This window comes from Sus scrofa, chromosome 13 (genome assembly GCF_054392235.1).
Source record: "Sus scrofa isolate SSC_HxYL_T2T_F1_AM1 chromosome 13, Sscrofa_HxYL_maternal_Yorkshire_Landrace_v2.0, whole genome shotgun sequence".
NCBI lineage: Eukaryota > Metazoa > Chordata > Mammalia > Artiodactyla > Suidae > Sus > Sus scrofa.
In genome coordinates, this window is record NC_139395.1 from 32,896,524 (window position 1) to 32,910,903 (window position 14,380).

The window sequence follows — 14,380 nt, forward strand, 5'->3', positions numbered from 1 at the left end:
GAAAGTGAAACAAGGGGAGTTCCTGTTGTGGCTCAGCAGGTTGAGAACCCAACTAGTATCCATGAGGATTTGGGTTTGATCCCTGGCCTTGCTCAGTGGGTTAAGGATCTAGTGTTGCCGTGGCTGTGGCGTAGGCCTGCAGCTGCCTGGGAACTCCCATATGCTGCAGCTGTGGTGCTAAAAAGAAAAAGAAAGTGAAACAAAGGAAAAAAAGGCAAAATAGATTAATAGATTAAGGCAGAATAGATTTTCATTCTATTTGCTATGTGTATAGAAAAAAGACCTTTTTTTTTTTTTCTTTTTTTCTTTTGTAGGTCTATTTTTCTTTTTTTAATTGAAAGACAGTTGTGTTACAGTGTTGTGTTAATTTCTGCTGTCTCGATTTGTTTTGAAGACCATCGAGGAACTGGAGAAGGAAATGCTGAATGGGCAGAAGCTGCAAGGCCCTCAGACGGCCGCTGAGGTGTACCGCATCCTCAAGCAAAAGGGCCTGGTGGACAAGTAAGTGTTCTCTCGTCCAACAGGCCAGAGAAACGGCCACCACCCCCCTCGCTCACGACTCCTGGCCGGGTCAGTGCCTGAGCACAGTTACTTGAAAGTTGTGCACAGAAAGTGAGTGGAGTAGTTCCGTCCGTCCTTTGTGTGATTAAAGGTCTGTGGCAGGAAACATCTGCCTACCCTGAAAATGAGTATTTACATAAAACATAAAACAAGAGAGAAGGGCTCATGCTTTAAGATATAGTACAAAATAGGAAGCTTGAGATTCTGGTTTGTCCTGCAGGGTGTTTGGTAAGAGCTACAAGTCACATGCTTTAAATTCGGGGGGTAGGGAAAAGATTACTTTTTTATTTTGTTTTTTTAGGGCCTCATTCGAAGCATATGGAGGTTCCCAGGCTAGGGGTCGAATCAGAGCTTATAACTGCCGGCCTACACCACAGCCACAGCAATGCCAGATCTGAGCTGTGTCTCTGACCTATACCACAGCACACGGCAATGCCAGATCCTTAACCAACTGAGCAAGGCCAGGGATCTAACCTGTGTCCTCATGGATGCTAGTCAGAATCGTTTCCACTGAGCCACAACGGGAACTCCTACTTTTTAATTTTTATAAAATGATATATAGTCTTATTGATAAAATGTCAAACAACTTAGAGAAAAGGGAAGATCAAGCCACCCCAGGACCCTAGCACTGGAGGTGCCCTGTGTTAAGATGTGGCGAGCAGCCTTGTGCGCTCCTTGTCCTACAGATGCACCCATCCATCCTCTACTGCCCATCTAGGCCAGTTCTGGGTTAGAGGTGGCTTGGGGCAGCATGGTCTGCCGCTGGGTGGAGGCAGTAAGCCCTGAATAAGCTGCCCAGCCCTTCCTCTTGTTGATTTGCCAAGCCTGTGTCCATAATCACGATGCCACTATACCAGCCAGTAAAGGCTTATGTGGCGCAGCCCAAGTGTCCTCACCTGTCCTGTAAAACGTGGGTGCCTGGGAGAGTAGGGAGCTGGTCCCCAGCCTGCATTTTGCACCTGAAAGGGGGACACGGGGAGGTAGGTCTTGGAGGTGCCTGCTGAGAGCTCCCTTGCCCTCTTCCAGGCAGTCCAGATACTGCTGGTTCCTAGCAAACATCTTAGGCCACTGGTACCCAGCTCTCCCTCTCATTCAGCCATTCAGATGCCTATTGGAAGTTGGAAATGAGAGACAGACAGGGCATTCATCTTACTTCATTTGCATTTTATTTCTCTGAAATGGCTTTCACAGCCAGCCAGGCAAAGGTGGAAGCCATAAACAAGCCTCAAAGGAGAAGAACTGCCTTTCAATGGTGACTAAAAGGAAAACACCACTGAAATGATGGTTTTTCTTCTGTTCCAATAGCAGACCCTGATGCGTTGTGTGTGGTTGGAGCTCTTTTAATGACCATTAAGTCTTTATCGGGAATTTTTTAAGTCTATAAAAAAACACCTGGTGTTTGCTAATGGTATCTCCCAATCACAATTTAGAAGTGGTGTCTGTGTGCTACCAAGATAGAGTCCTAGGATCCCAGGGTAGCATACAAATAGGATACAGCCTGAAATTTGATAGGATTCTGTGCATTGATACATTGGCCAGCGTGAGTCTGTGTGTATTATCTAATTGCAGGAGGATATGGGCTGGAATGGGGTCAGTACCTGCTTCTTCAGTTTTTGTTTTTCTCTTTGTTTTTGTCTGGGCCTTGCCCAGGGCATCTGGAAGTTCCAGGGCCAAGGATTAAACCCCAGCCACTGCTGTGACAGTGCTGAGTCTTTAACCCACTGTGCCACAAGAGAACCCCAGTACCTGCCTGTTTTAAAAGCAGGTATAGGAGTTCCCTGGTGTCACAGCTGTGGCTTCAGGCATGCTATGGTGAAGGTTTGATCCCCGGCCCCAGGAATTTCTGCATGCTGCAGGCACAGCCAAAAATAAATAAATAAAGTAGGTGTAACCAACCAACAAGGTTTGTAACTGTAAGCACAGGAAACTATATTCAGTATCTTATAATAGCCTATAATGGAGAAGAATCTGAGAAAGAATACACACACACACATACATGCACACACACATGTACCTATAACTGAATCACTTTGCTCTGCGCTGAAATTCACACAATACTGTGAATCAACAATATTTCAATACAGGAGTTCCCGTTGTGGCTCAGTGGTTAACGAATCTGACTAGGAACCATGAGGTCTCGGGTTCGATCCCTGTCCTTGCTTAGTGGGTTAAGGATCCGGTGTTGCTGTGAGCTGTGATGGGGGTTGCAGACGCGGCTCGGATCCTGCATTGCTGTGGCTCTGGGGTAGGCGGATGGCTACAGCTCCGATTCGACCCCTAGCCTGGGAACCTCCACATGCCGCGGGAGCGGTCCTAGAAATGGCAAAAGACCAAAAAAAAAATTCAATACAAATTTAAAAATTAAAATAAAAAAGCAGGTATAATCAAGTAGGACAAGCCCATCTCTCCCCAGTCCCATCCCATTTTCTTTCTCCTGATTAGAAATTGAGCAGGCTGTGCCTGTGCTGAGTGAGGTGGCTGCTGGATCAAGGGCACTTCTCCCAGGCTGAGTGTGGAGCCATGGGGGCCAGGGGGCGGGGGCGGGGGGTCCCTTCCTCCTTTGCATCCACCCCCGGCCACACAGGCAGAGTGCCGTGTCCTTCCAGTTTTCCCTTTGCACTGCCTCTTACCTGGATTTCTTTTTCTCTTCCAGCCATCATCACCTTGGTCTTCCTCCATTTCCTCCTCCCCTCCCTGCTATCAAAAGAGCAGTGAGCAGGAGGGCAGCGAGTGGCCTTATGGCTCACTAACCATGTGGTCTTGGGCAGGTCATGATTTTAGCTGTCCTGTGCCCCAGTTTCTTAAGCCACAAAAATCAAACGGGTGGACCAGATGGCTGCCGTGGTTCCTTCTGACTCAGGCTTCCTGCTGTCTTAGGTCCACAGGCCTTAGGTAGGCATCAGGGGCAGCTGCTCAGTCCAGTACCCACTTAGCTTCTAACAGCATGTCCTGTGACCTCTGCTTTAGTTAAAGTGGACCTCCCTTTGTCCTCAAGCACCTCCTTCTCGGACTTGTGTGTGCACCTGTCTTGAGGTTTGACCTGTCTGGACACCCCCTTTACGAGCATCTTTAACATCAGAGCCCTTAGGGCAGCCCAGGTCTGACCTCAGAGAGCCTCTTCCACATCCTCCAGAGCAAATCGCTGTCCCTGCTTTACTGTTTAGAGCTGTGGTCAGAAAACTTTTTCTGTAAAGAATCACATCACAAATTTCATCTTTGTAGGCTACATGCAAGTCTCTGCCATGTAGTCTTTGTTTCTTTTTACAGCCCTTTAAAAGTGTGAAAATCATTCTTGGCTTGCAGATAATACAGAAAGAGGTCACAGGCCAGACTCACTTCTCTAGCCATGGTTTGCTAACCCTGGTTTAGACATTGTTGCTGCTAACATGATATGGACTTACTACATAAACTTACAGTTTTACTTTTATTCTTCAAATTTGGTGGAGGCGGGGTGTAGCAGGGGAGGGCACATGCTTTTAGAATTAACAAATTTAAAGTCACATAAAAAAGGCACATGGGGATTCCCACATGAGATGGAGGTAACTTTCACGGAGTTCAATGAACTTTCCATGGAACCCTTTCATTTGTGTGACAGGTAACGAACTCCATGGTCTGCTCTGTCCCTTTTCTTCAGTTTAGGATGTATTTTGAAGATTATTCCACATCTACACCTGGGGGTCTCATTTAATGGCTGCAGAACATTCTACAGTGTGGGAGAACCTCAGTTTATTTAACTAACATCCTCTTGATAGACATTCAAGTTGTCCAGGTTTTTTTTTTTTCTTTTTTTCCTCCCTTTTTACGGCTGTACCTGCGGCATATGGAAGTTCCCAGGCTAGGGGCTGAATTACAGCTGCAGCTGGCAGCCTACACCACAGCCGCAGCAACTCAGGATCTAAGCCACATCTGAGATCTACACCACAGCTCATGGCAATGCCAGATACTTAACCCACTGAGCGAGGCCAGGGCTTGAACCTGCGTCCTCATGGATACTAGTCAGATTTGTTACTGCTGAGCCACAACAGGAACTCCCTGGTGTTGACCCTTTCTGAGGCCTCTCTTCTTGGCCTATAAATGGTGGTCTTCTCCTTGAATCTCCTCATGCTTGTGCTCTGTGCATGTCTGAGTCCTAGACTCCTTTTCTTACAGGGACACCAGCCATATTGGTTTAGGGCCCATCCTACTGAACCAACCTCCTTTTTTTTTTTTTTAAACCTTTCCTAGGGCTGCTCCCACGGCATATGGAGTTCCCAGGCTAGGGGTCTAATCTGAGCTGTAGCCACTGGTCTACACCAGAGCCACAGCAACGTGGGATCCGAGCCGATTCTGCAACCTACACCACAGCTCACAGCAACGCCAGATCCTTAACCCACTGAGCAAGGGCAGGGACCGAACCCGCAACCTCATGGTTCCTAGTCGGATTCGTTAACCACTGCGCCACGACGGGAACTCCTCAATTTTTTTTAATGAAATGTTGTCTTTCATTTTCCTTTCACTCCCAACCTTCTTTAGAGAGTTCCCCAAACTGATCTAATGGGCTCGGTAGCATTTTAAATGATAGAAAGTAGCATTTAGATGGATGTTATATCCTAGTGGTTGAGTGTTGGCCCCAGAATCAGAAACTTTGTCCAGTTTCCTCTTCTATAGAATGGGGATAATGATATCTACCTCATAGGTTGGTTGTGAGGGTTAAATATGTTACTTTTTTATAGAAATCCCCTTTCCCCTCACATTCTGTATGTCTTGCTATATCCTGTCTACAGAACACACATGGGAGGTACTGGTTGTGAAAGTTGGCTCTGAGAGCAACACCCAGTACTTTTGGCTCTGAGAGGTAAAACGCCTTGAGGAGTAGGGTTTTCCTCACATAACAAAGAGTCTACAGATGGACATTATTGGTCTTGGCTCAGTGCCTCTGGATTAGAATCTTGGTCATCCTGTTAGCCTTCCCTCAAAGGCTCAAGATGGCTGCAGCAGCTCCAAGCATCACATACAATACTACACTCAATGGCAGGGAGCAAGGGCAGTCTAGGGTAGCAGATCTTTCCTCCTGTGCCTCTCAGGGAGATAAATATCTTCCCCAGAAACGCTCTGAGATGTATTATGCCTTGCTGGTCAGAACTTGTTTCCTTGGCCAATTCTAGGTGAAAGAAAGGCTGGGGAAGTGAGCATTAGGCTATTTTAAACCTTGATAAGGAGAGAAAGGGGTTGGGAATGGCTTTGAGTGGCCACTGCTACCTTGCTTGAGGGACATACATGTTGTTTTCATCTTAGAAACAGGGAAACTAAGCCATGAAGGGACAGAAGAAGGAGTTGAAATCTCCAGGCTATAACTCTCATTCACAAAAATTCATTCAGCAAACACTCACTGGGCACCTGGCCCTTGCCGGCATTGTGGCAGGCCCTGCTGATGCAGAGGTGAACAAAACAGGCTTGGGCTCTGTCCTCTCAGGGCTGACAGTTTAGGACCCAGTGACTATGGCACGGTGTGTTTATGAGTTGTTGTTTATTGCACACACAGCATATTGCCAAGTGTTGTACTGTGCACCTTACATGTAAGTCACTTACTACAACAGTCCTAAGTGTCCAACCCATTTTGTATATGAGTCCAGAGGGTCAGAGGGGTTATGAAACCTGCCCAAAGTTAATAGGCTTGATTTGATTAAGTCTACCTGACTCTGAAAAATAACAACATTCTGAACCTTTGCAACCCATGATGACAGGCTATCATAAAGACTTGCATAACCCATTGGTACTGTTTGCTATTCTTAACTTATGTTGTTACAGGCTGCTTCACTAGATCATTTTCAGAATGGCTTTTAAGATTCTCTAGATGCTTTCAAGCTAATTTTGGGCCCTGTGTGTGTGTGTGTGTGTGTGTGTGTGTGTGTGTGTGTGTGTGTTTAAAAGCCTGATTGAAATTACTTAGTTATTTCCTTAGTGATTTCTGCCATGGGGGAAAGAAAAAAAAATATTCACTGAGCCAGCCATACCCTGGGATAACGTTATCTTTTCTTACAGTGGATTATTAGCTTATTCCTTTGTTCCCTCATCCATTTCAAACTTTCCCTTATACCTGCGTTCACATCTTGGCAGAAAAAGCACAGTAACTCCAGCTTCCAGCAGGAGATCAGCACCTTGCTAATTGTAGGTTCCCCATGCTGATTCTTGCAGGAGTATTCCAGGTCTGCATTATTTTATGGGGCTGAGTGGGTTGCCTCATCTTCATCCTTGAATGATTCATTCTAGAGAAGCAAGAGCAGTAACCTCCTTGCAGTTTAACATTTATTCTCCAACCTTTTAAGCGAGTGACACAGAGATCTTTGATGGCTCAGTAGGTTAAGGATCTGGCATTGTCATCACTGTGGTTCGAGTCACTGCTGTGGCGCGAGTTTGATCCCTAGCCTGGAAACTTCCATATGCCACGGGCACAGACAAAAAAAAAAAAATAAAAAACTGAAATGAACACACAAAACATAAAAAACTGAAATGAACAAAATAAAGGAGTGACAGAAACTTGGACTCATTCTGATTTGGCCAAGAGCCTGACCACAACTCTTGATGTCAGGATCATCCTGGGAAGATTACCCTGTGACTTGGCCACAGGCAGGGCTTGCCAAACAGTGAGGGGGAGGATGACTTAGATTGCACCAAGGCCTTTATTATTTGGTCTGCAGAGGCTCTCTGGGGACCAGATGATAAAAGAGTGTGAAGGTGATCGCTGTGTCCCCATAGTAGCTCACGTAACCTGCAAGCTTAGGCAGGACAGAGACACTGGTTGGTTCTCTGAGGTGGACCAGATAGCTTAACTTGTCTTTCCCCATTCCTCCCACCAGGTTTCCATTGTTTACTGCCGTCTACCAGATCTGCTATGAAGGCAGGCCCGTCCAAGAGATGTTGTCTTGTCTCCAGAGCCATCCAGAGCATATATAAAGTGAATCACACAGCAGGTCAGGGAGAGGCCCGCCTCTCTGATCAGTCATTGGCATTCAGATGGAAACCAGGACTTGGCAACAATATCTTGGCTTGACTGTAATCCCATCCTGGATAGGTATGAATTTTTACAGGTTCATTTTTGAATTGTGAGGTGAAGTTCACTGGCTAAGATATTACTGAGCAACCACCAGATACACATATGGGACCGTGTGAGTGCGTATTCCTTTCTCCTTCTGTGGATGTTTCTGTGAACCAAAATTAAAGGCCCTTTTTAAAAATTACTTTTGAAAATTTCCCACAGTGGTAGCTTCTAAGATTGGAACTATCACAGCTAAAAGTTTTGGATCTAATTCATATGTATTTCAGTGGAGGAGTTTTTTTTTGTTTTTGTTTTTGTTTTTTCTCTTAAGGTTAAACTCTAACCAGCATTAACATGGTAGTGTGGACAAGTGAGTGGGTTCAAAGGTGAATATACTGTAACTTTTAAACACTATCTCAGAACCAGCATATTTAACAACTACAGTTGTGAGTTCTTTTTTTTTTTTTTTTAACAATTACATGTTTTAAATTAGGTAATCCGCTTATATGTATATTCCTCTCACTCCAGTTTTCTGCAATTTTAGCCTCCTTTCTCTTCATTAGCTCTCAGAATGTGCTTTCATAAAGGCTCGGTCATGGCAGAAGTCAGAAAACTCATCTGGGATTTTCCTGCTGTGACTGACACATTCTGATTAAGGATGCTTTTTGTCAGGTAGTACTTTTGTGCAAACATTTCCTTTAAGCCTCACAGATCTCCTGAAAGGGGGCTGCTGTTATCCCTCTTTTAAGATGCAGTCACTCTGCTGGGTCTTCTGGCAGGTAGGGGCAGAGCCAGGGTCAAGCCCAATGCTCCACCCCAACCCTAAGGCCAGGATTTGCTCGGATCTCACTGGGCTGGTTTGTTCTCCTACTAATTGGTTGTAGCAGATGCCACACACAGCCTTTCCTGAGGCCATAGGTGGGCTTCCTGCAGCCAAGGTTTGTGTGGGTCCTTGTCTAGAAGGATGCCACTCAAACTGTGGACCTTACACTGTCACAGGTTCCCAGGTCCCACCCAGACCTCTGAAGTGGGTATTGTATTTCTGCTTTGACATGCCTCCCACGTGTTCCGATGCGCACTACAGTTGGACAACCACTACTGTAGAAAACTTACTTTCGACTGGCATTTCTCAAACCATGTTCCATAGGAAACAAGTGTCCTGGGATCCAGTGGTGGTTCCGCGTGTTCCCTGGCAAGGTCCAGTGAGTTTGGGAAAAGCCGCATCTATACACCCCTCTTGAAGCAGCAGAATATATGTTAGTGGAACCTGTTTATTTAACCCAGCATGTCTCAGACAGATTATGGAGTTTTTTTTTTGTTTGTTTGTTTTTGGTTTTTTTTTTTGGCAAGTAAACTTGCCAGGATTTCCAAGGAAACACCCTTCCAGGCTGAGGTGACCTTAGGACAGCTCAGCTCGAGTATACCCTTCACTCTGCCAGAAATGAGGATGAATGGCTATCTGTGGTTTGTTAGTTCTGAACCTTTAGAGTTCAGGTCTGTCTTGGACCTTTGATGAAGCTTTAAGGTGACACCATCAGCCAACCAAGTGGATGTCAACCTCGCTGAAACGCACATTATGTGGACTAAGTGCTTTTAATTCTAGAATTAGAATGGGAATTACTGTATCTTCGTAAATGTGATTGGTTTCAGGATAGCATTACACTTAATAAATGTTAAGGGAATGTGTGAATGTCGCTTATGCTTTCATGGATGTTTCAGTCACTTTGAGATTTTTTGACTTTTTAAATTTTCCAGCTTGGGTCTTTTTTTCCTTCTACACCTAAAATGATTATAGACTAGATTTCGTGGGAATTTGAAACTCCTACATGCAGAAGTAACTGAAAGCACATAATATGCTGCAGGTTTCTTTGATTTTAGTGCCACTATTAAGTCAATCAATTTTTGCTTGTCTCATAATTAATCTTTTTTAAAGTTTGTACATAGGTAACAAAGTGTTACTTTTAAAGATACATAAAGGGCTGTAAGCTAATCGTGTCTATTAAGTGGGATCATCAGACATGAGGAATTGGGATTTTGTCCTTTGTATGGTCTCATCTGCATTTCACCTTCCTACACTGGGTTTGTACTTGTGTGTTTTTTCTTTGTAAACACCCTCTTTCCACTCTGAAGTCTCTGACTGTACCTATTCAACATACTTCTAATATTCTGCACATATGGAAAAAGGTAAATTTTATATCAGTTTGTGCTTTGCTAACTGTAGATATTTATTACTCTACGAGTTCTCTATTTTTATAACCACCTCTGGTCCATCATTTCTTTTAATTCACCTTTCTTACTAATTCTGGTAATAGGGGAGGGAGACATCTAGAAGAGAAGCTTAATTTATATTGTTTCAGCCAGTCTGTGAATGTAAAAACTACACTGTTGCCTTGCTATAGTCCAGCCTCCTCTAATGTGAAGCATACATCTGTCCTGAAACCCACCCTAGCAGGTGGGGTGAAGCTAAACTCCTTCTGGTGAATTTCATTTAACTCTTAGTTGTAACATGGCCCCATTGGCGTCAGCCCACAGAGTGATGAGGTGCTGCTGTACAAGAGAATCAGTCTTCAATTTTTCCACTAGCTCTAACTAAGAGACGTTTCCCTACACATGTACTATCTTTTTTTACAGATTGTGGGTGAATATGATTTAAAAGCTTGGTTTAATAAACATTGAATCCCAAACCTATGTCACTGATCCTGTTTGTTTGTTTATATATTCATTTATTTATTTATTTTTGTCTTTTTAGGGCCATAGCCACAGCATATGGAGGTTCCCCGGCTAGGGGTTGAATTGGAGCTGAAGCTGCTGACCTATGCCATAGCCCAGCGATGCCAGATCCAAGTCATGTCTTCAACCTATATCACAGTTTATGGCAACTGTGGATTCCTGACCCACTGAGCAAGGCCAGGGATCAAACCTGCATCCTTATGGATACTAGTCAGGTTCATTACCACTAAGCCACAACGGGAATTCCTGATCCTGTTTTGTTTTGTTTTGTTTTTTATTTATTTATGCTTTTTTAGGGCCACATCTGTGATATGGAAGTTCCCCGGCTAGAGGTCAAATTGGAGCCACAGCTGCTGGCCTATACCACAGCTCACGGCAATGCTAGATTCCTGACCCACTGAGCGAGGCCAGGGATCAAACCTGCATCCTCATGGATACTAGACGAATTCATTTACACTGTACCACAACAGGAACTCTTCCTGTTTTTTTTGTTTTTTTTTTTAAATCAGCTTATTTCATAGTTTCGTTTATTTAGGTCAGCAGCTTTTTTTCTTCCTTGTCAAATTGTGTAGCATGAACAATAATAAAATAAGGCTATTTTTAAAAGAAAGGCTTCATCTCCAGTGCACTCCTCAAATACATCTGCTTCCATTTGTCTGTGTTCCCTTCCATTGCTTACTCATCTATTTTTGTTTTTTTTTTTTTTTTTTTTTTTTTCTTTTTGCCATTTCTTGGGCTGCTCCTGTGGCATATGGAGGTTCCCAGGCTACGGGTCTAATCAGAGCTGTAGCTGCTGGCCTACGCCACAGCAACCTCATGCAACCTCATGGTTCCTAGTCGGATTCGTTAACCACTGAGCCACGACGGGAACTCTTCATCTGTATATATAGTCACAGCATAGGATGGAGGCCTTCCTGTTCCAGGCATCCAGTGGACCAATGTGATGGAAATCCCTAGGAGCCTGTAGCTAACAGAGAGCTGATGGCCAGAGCAGTAAGGCTTTGAGGTGGCTCTGTGGCTACAGGGGAGGGCATGGGAATGCTCTGTTATTGCCTAGGGGTTTGGGTTATAAAGCTTATGCTAGGGAGTTCCCGTCGTGGCGCAGTGGTTAACGAATCCGACTAGGAACCATGAGGTGGCGGGTTCGATCCCTGCCCTTGCTCAGTGGGTTAACGATCCGGCGTTGCCGTGAGCTGTGGTGTAGGTTGCAGACGCGGCTCGGATCCCGCGTTGCTGTGGCTCTGGCTCTGGCGTAGGCCGGTGGCTACAGCTCCGATTCAACCCCTAGCCTGGGAACCTCCATATGCCGCAGGAGCGGCCCAAGAAATAGCAACAACAACAACAACAACAAAAGACCAAAAGACAAAAATAAATAAATAAATAAATAAAGCTTATGCTAGAACTAGAGCCCTCCAAGGGCTACACTGCTGGGGGAAAAATGGGCTAAGAAAATGCACATATGGACACAAGTGAGGAATTTGGTTTCCAGGTGGAGAAAAAGTTCTCTGCTAAACACTTGTAATCATGACAGCACCCCAAGCAGGCTTTAGGTTTGAATTTTTAAAATTTTTTAAATTTCTTTTTTCTTTTTATAGCCTCACCTGCAACATATGGAAGTTTTCAGGCTAGGGGTTGAATTGGAGCTGTAGCTGCAGCCTATGCCACCGCCAGAGCAACATCAGATCTAAGCCAAATATGTGATCTAAGCTGCAGCTGGTGGCAACACTGGATCCTTAACCCACTGAGCAAGGCCAGAGATTGAACCTGCATCCTCACAGAGACAATGTCAGGTCCTTAACCCGCTGAGCCACAGTGGGAACTTATGGTTTGAATTTTTATATCCAGGAGCCACAAGTCAAAAGTTAGCATAAAATCAGAACTTGGGACTTCACTGGTGGCTCAATGGGTAAAAGATTCAGGCACTGTCACTGCTCTAGCTTGGGTTCAGTGCCTGGCCTGGGAACTTCCACATGCTGCAGGCTCTGGAAGAGCCAAAAACAAGGAAAAAATCAGAACTTGGGCCAGTAAGTAATGCCAGTACGTAGCTGGCAGAAGCAAACAAAAATACCTGCAGAAATCACTGCAGATCCAGGCTACACAGGCTTCCCATAAATACTCACTTTCCATAAATATTCTCTACTGAATATGCAATTTTAAAATTATAAAGTAATTATAGAAGAGTTCATTATGAGTGAAAGTCAACAGATTTTTTTTTAAACAGAAGAAGTAGATACCCAAGGGTTTTAGATATTTAATTGAGCAAAATGAGTGATACTTTGAAAGATAATTTCAAAAATAGCAATTTTAAAAGAGGGTTAAAGTATTAAGGTCAAATTACTATGGGGGGCAGGGAACAAATTGAAAGCCAAATTGAAAAGCCTATTAGAATATCAAGAAATGAATATATGTAATTTAAATTATGTCATTGGACAGATTAAAGAGTTTTGGCAGAGCTGCAGATGCAATTAGCAAACTGGAAAATAGATCTGAGGCTGTTAACAGAAAGTAGCAAAGAAAATAGCTGAGAATTTAAAAGGTTAAGTAGAGGATACATCTGATAAGAGTTTCAGAAGAAAGTAGAGGGAGAGACTTTTTTTTGTCTTTGTCTCTTTATGGCCACACCCACAGCATATGTATGTTCCCAGGCTAGGGGTCTGGAGCTGCAGCTGTGGGTCTACGCCAGAGCCACAGCAAGTGAGATCTGAGCCACGTCTGTGACCTACAACACAGCTCGAGGCAATGCCAGATCCTAAACCCACTGAGCGAGGCCAGGGATCATGGTTCCTAGTTGGATTCATTTTGGCTGCGCCACAGCGGGAACTCCAAGAGAGGCGATTTTTGAAAAAATAAAGTCTGAAATTTGTCCAGAATTGTATGCAATCAATTTTGTTATTCTCCTGAATATACTTCCATTAAAATTTTACCATGTGGTCTTTTTAACTTTTTATGACTCCTTGTAAGATAAGTTGATGATAAACTTTTTCCTTCCCTCCCTCCTTCCCTTCCTGGAAATAAATTGTATGAGAAAGCTATCAGGATGATCTACTAATTTACTGAAGGTCTAATTTGAGTTCTGAAGCAAGCTCTGTTCCTTTGGTTTGAATGGAAAGTGTAGCACTGTGGAAAGATGTGGGTTCCAGATCTGGCTTCACTGTTTTAGTATCCATTTAGTCAAGTAGCACAGTCTTTTGTGAAGTGCATTTTCCTCATTGGTAAATGGTATAATATCCATACAGTCTAGCTCAAAGGATTATTCTTTTTTGTCTCTCTTTTTTTTTTTTTTTTTTTTTCCAGGGCTGTACCCACAGCTTATGGATGTTCCCAGGCTAGGGGTCAAATCAGAGCTATCACTGCTGCCTACACCACAGCCAAAGCAATGCCAGATCCAAGTCATGTCTGCAACCTACACCACAGCTCACGGCAATGCCACAGCTCACAGCAAAGCCACAGCTCAAAGCAAGGCCAGGGACGGAACCCAAATCCTCATAAATACTAGTCCGGTTTGTTACTACTGAGCCACTCAAAGGATTATTGTGAAGATCAGTGAAAATCAGGAAATCTTAACATATTAAAGGAGAGGAAAAAAGAAAAGAAATATGAGACCTCCCTGGTGGCTTAGCGAGTTATGGATCTAGTATCACTGTGGTGGCTCATGTCACTGCCATGGCCTGGGTTCAGTCCCAAGCCTGAGAACTTCTGCATGCTGCAGACACAGCCAAAGAAAAGAAAAAGAAAGATATAGTAATAGCTGCTTGTGGCAGAGACAATTATTTAAATTTTTTTTTTTTTTTTTTTTTGTCTTTTTGTTGTTGTTGTTGTTGCTATTTCTTGGGCTGCTCCCGCGGCATATGGAGGTTCCCAGGCTAGGGGTCGAATCGGAGCTGTAGCCACCGGCCTACGCCAGAGCCACAGCAATGTGGGATCCGAGCCGCGTCTGCAACCTACACCACAGCTCACGGCAACGCCGGATCGTTAACCCACTGAGCAAGGGCAGGGACCGAACCCGCAACCTCATGGTTCCTAGTCGGATTCGTTAACCACTGTGCCACGACGGGAACTCCCCTAAATTTTTTT

General features: G+C 44.3%; 1 protein-coding gene across 3 annotated transcripts in view; it reads left to right on the top strand.

Moving 5' to 3' along the window:
* The window catches only part of GPD1L (glycerol-3-phosphate dehydrogenase 1 like), a 49,945-nt gene extending 39,681 nt beyond the window's left edge, over window positions 1–10,264 (top strand). The window contains exons 7-8 of one of the 3 annotated variants that reach the window (XR_014822684.1): window positions 395–2,740; window positions 4,948–7,017. Coding sequence is in view for 1 of the 3 variants with exons in the window: in XM_003483139.5 (XP_003483187.1) it covers window positions 395–501; window positions 7,398–7,494 (204 nt within the window). In the remaining 2 variants the exon portion in view is untranslated. Of the gene's footprint in view, window positions 1–394; window positions 2,741–4,947; window positions 7,018–7,397 lie in introns of those variants that run through there. The other 2 variants (XR_014822685.1, XM_003483139.5) reach the window with 2 other exon arrangements.
* The last annotated feature ends 4,116 nt before the right edge of the window (window positions 10,265–14,380 follow it).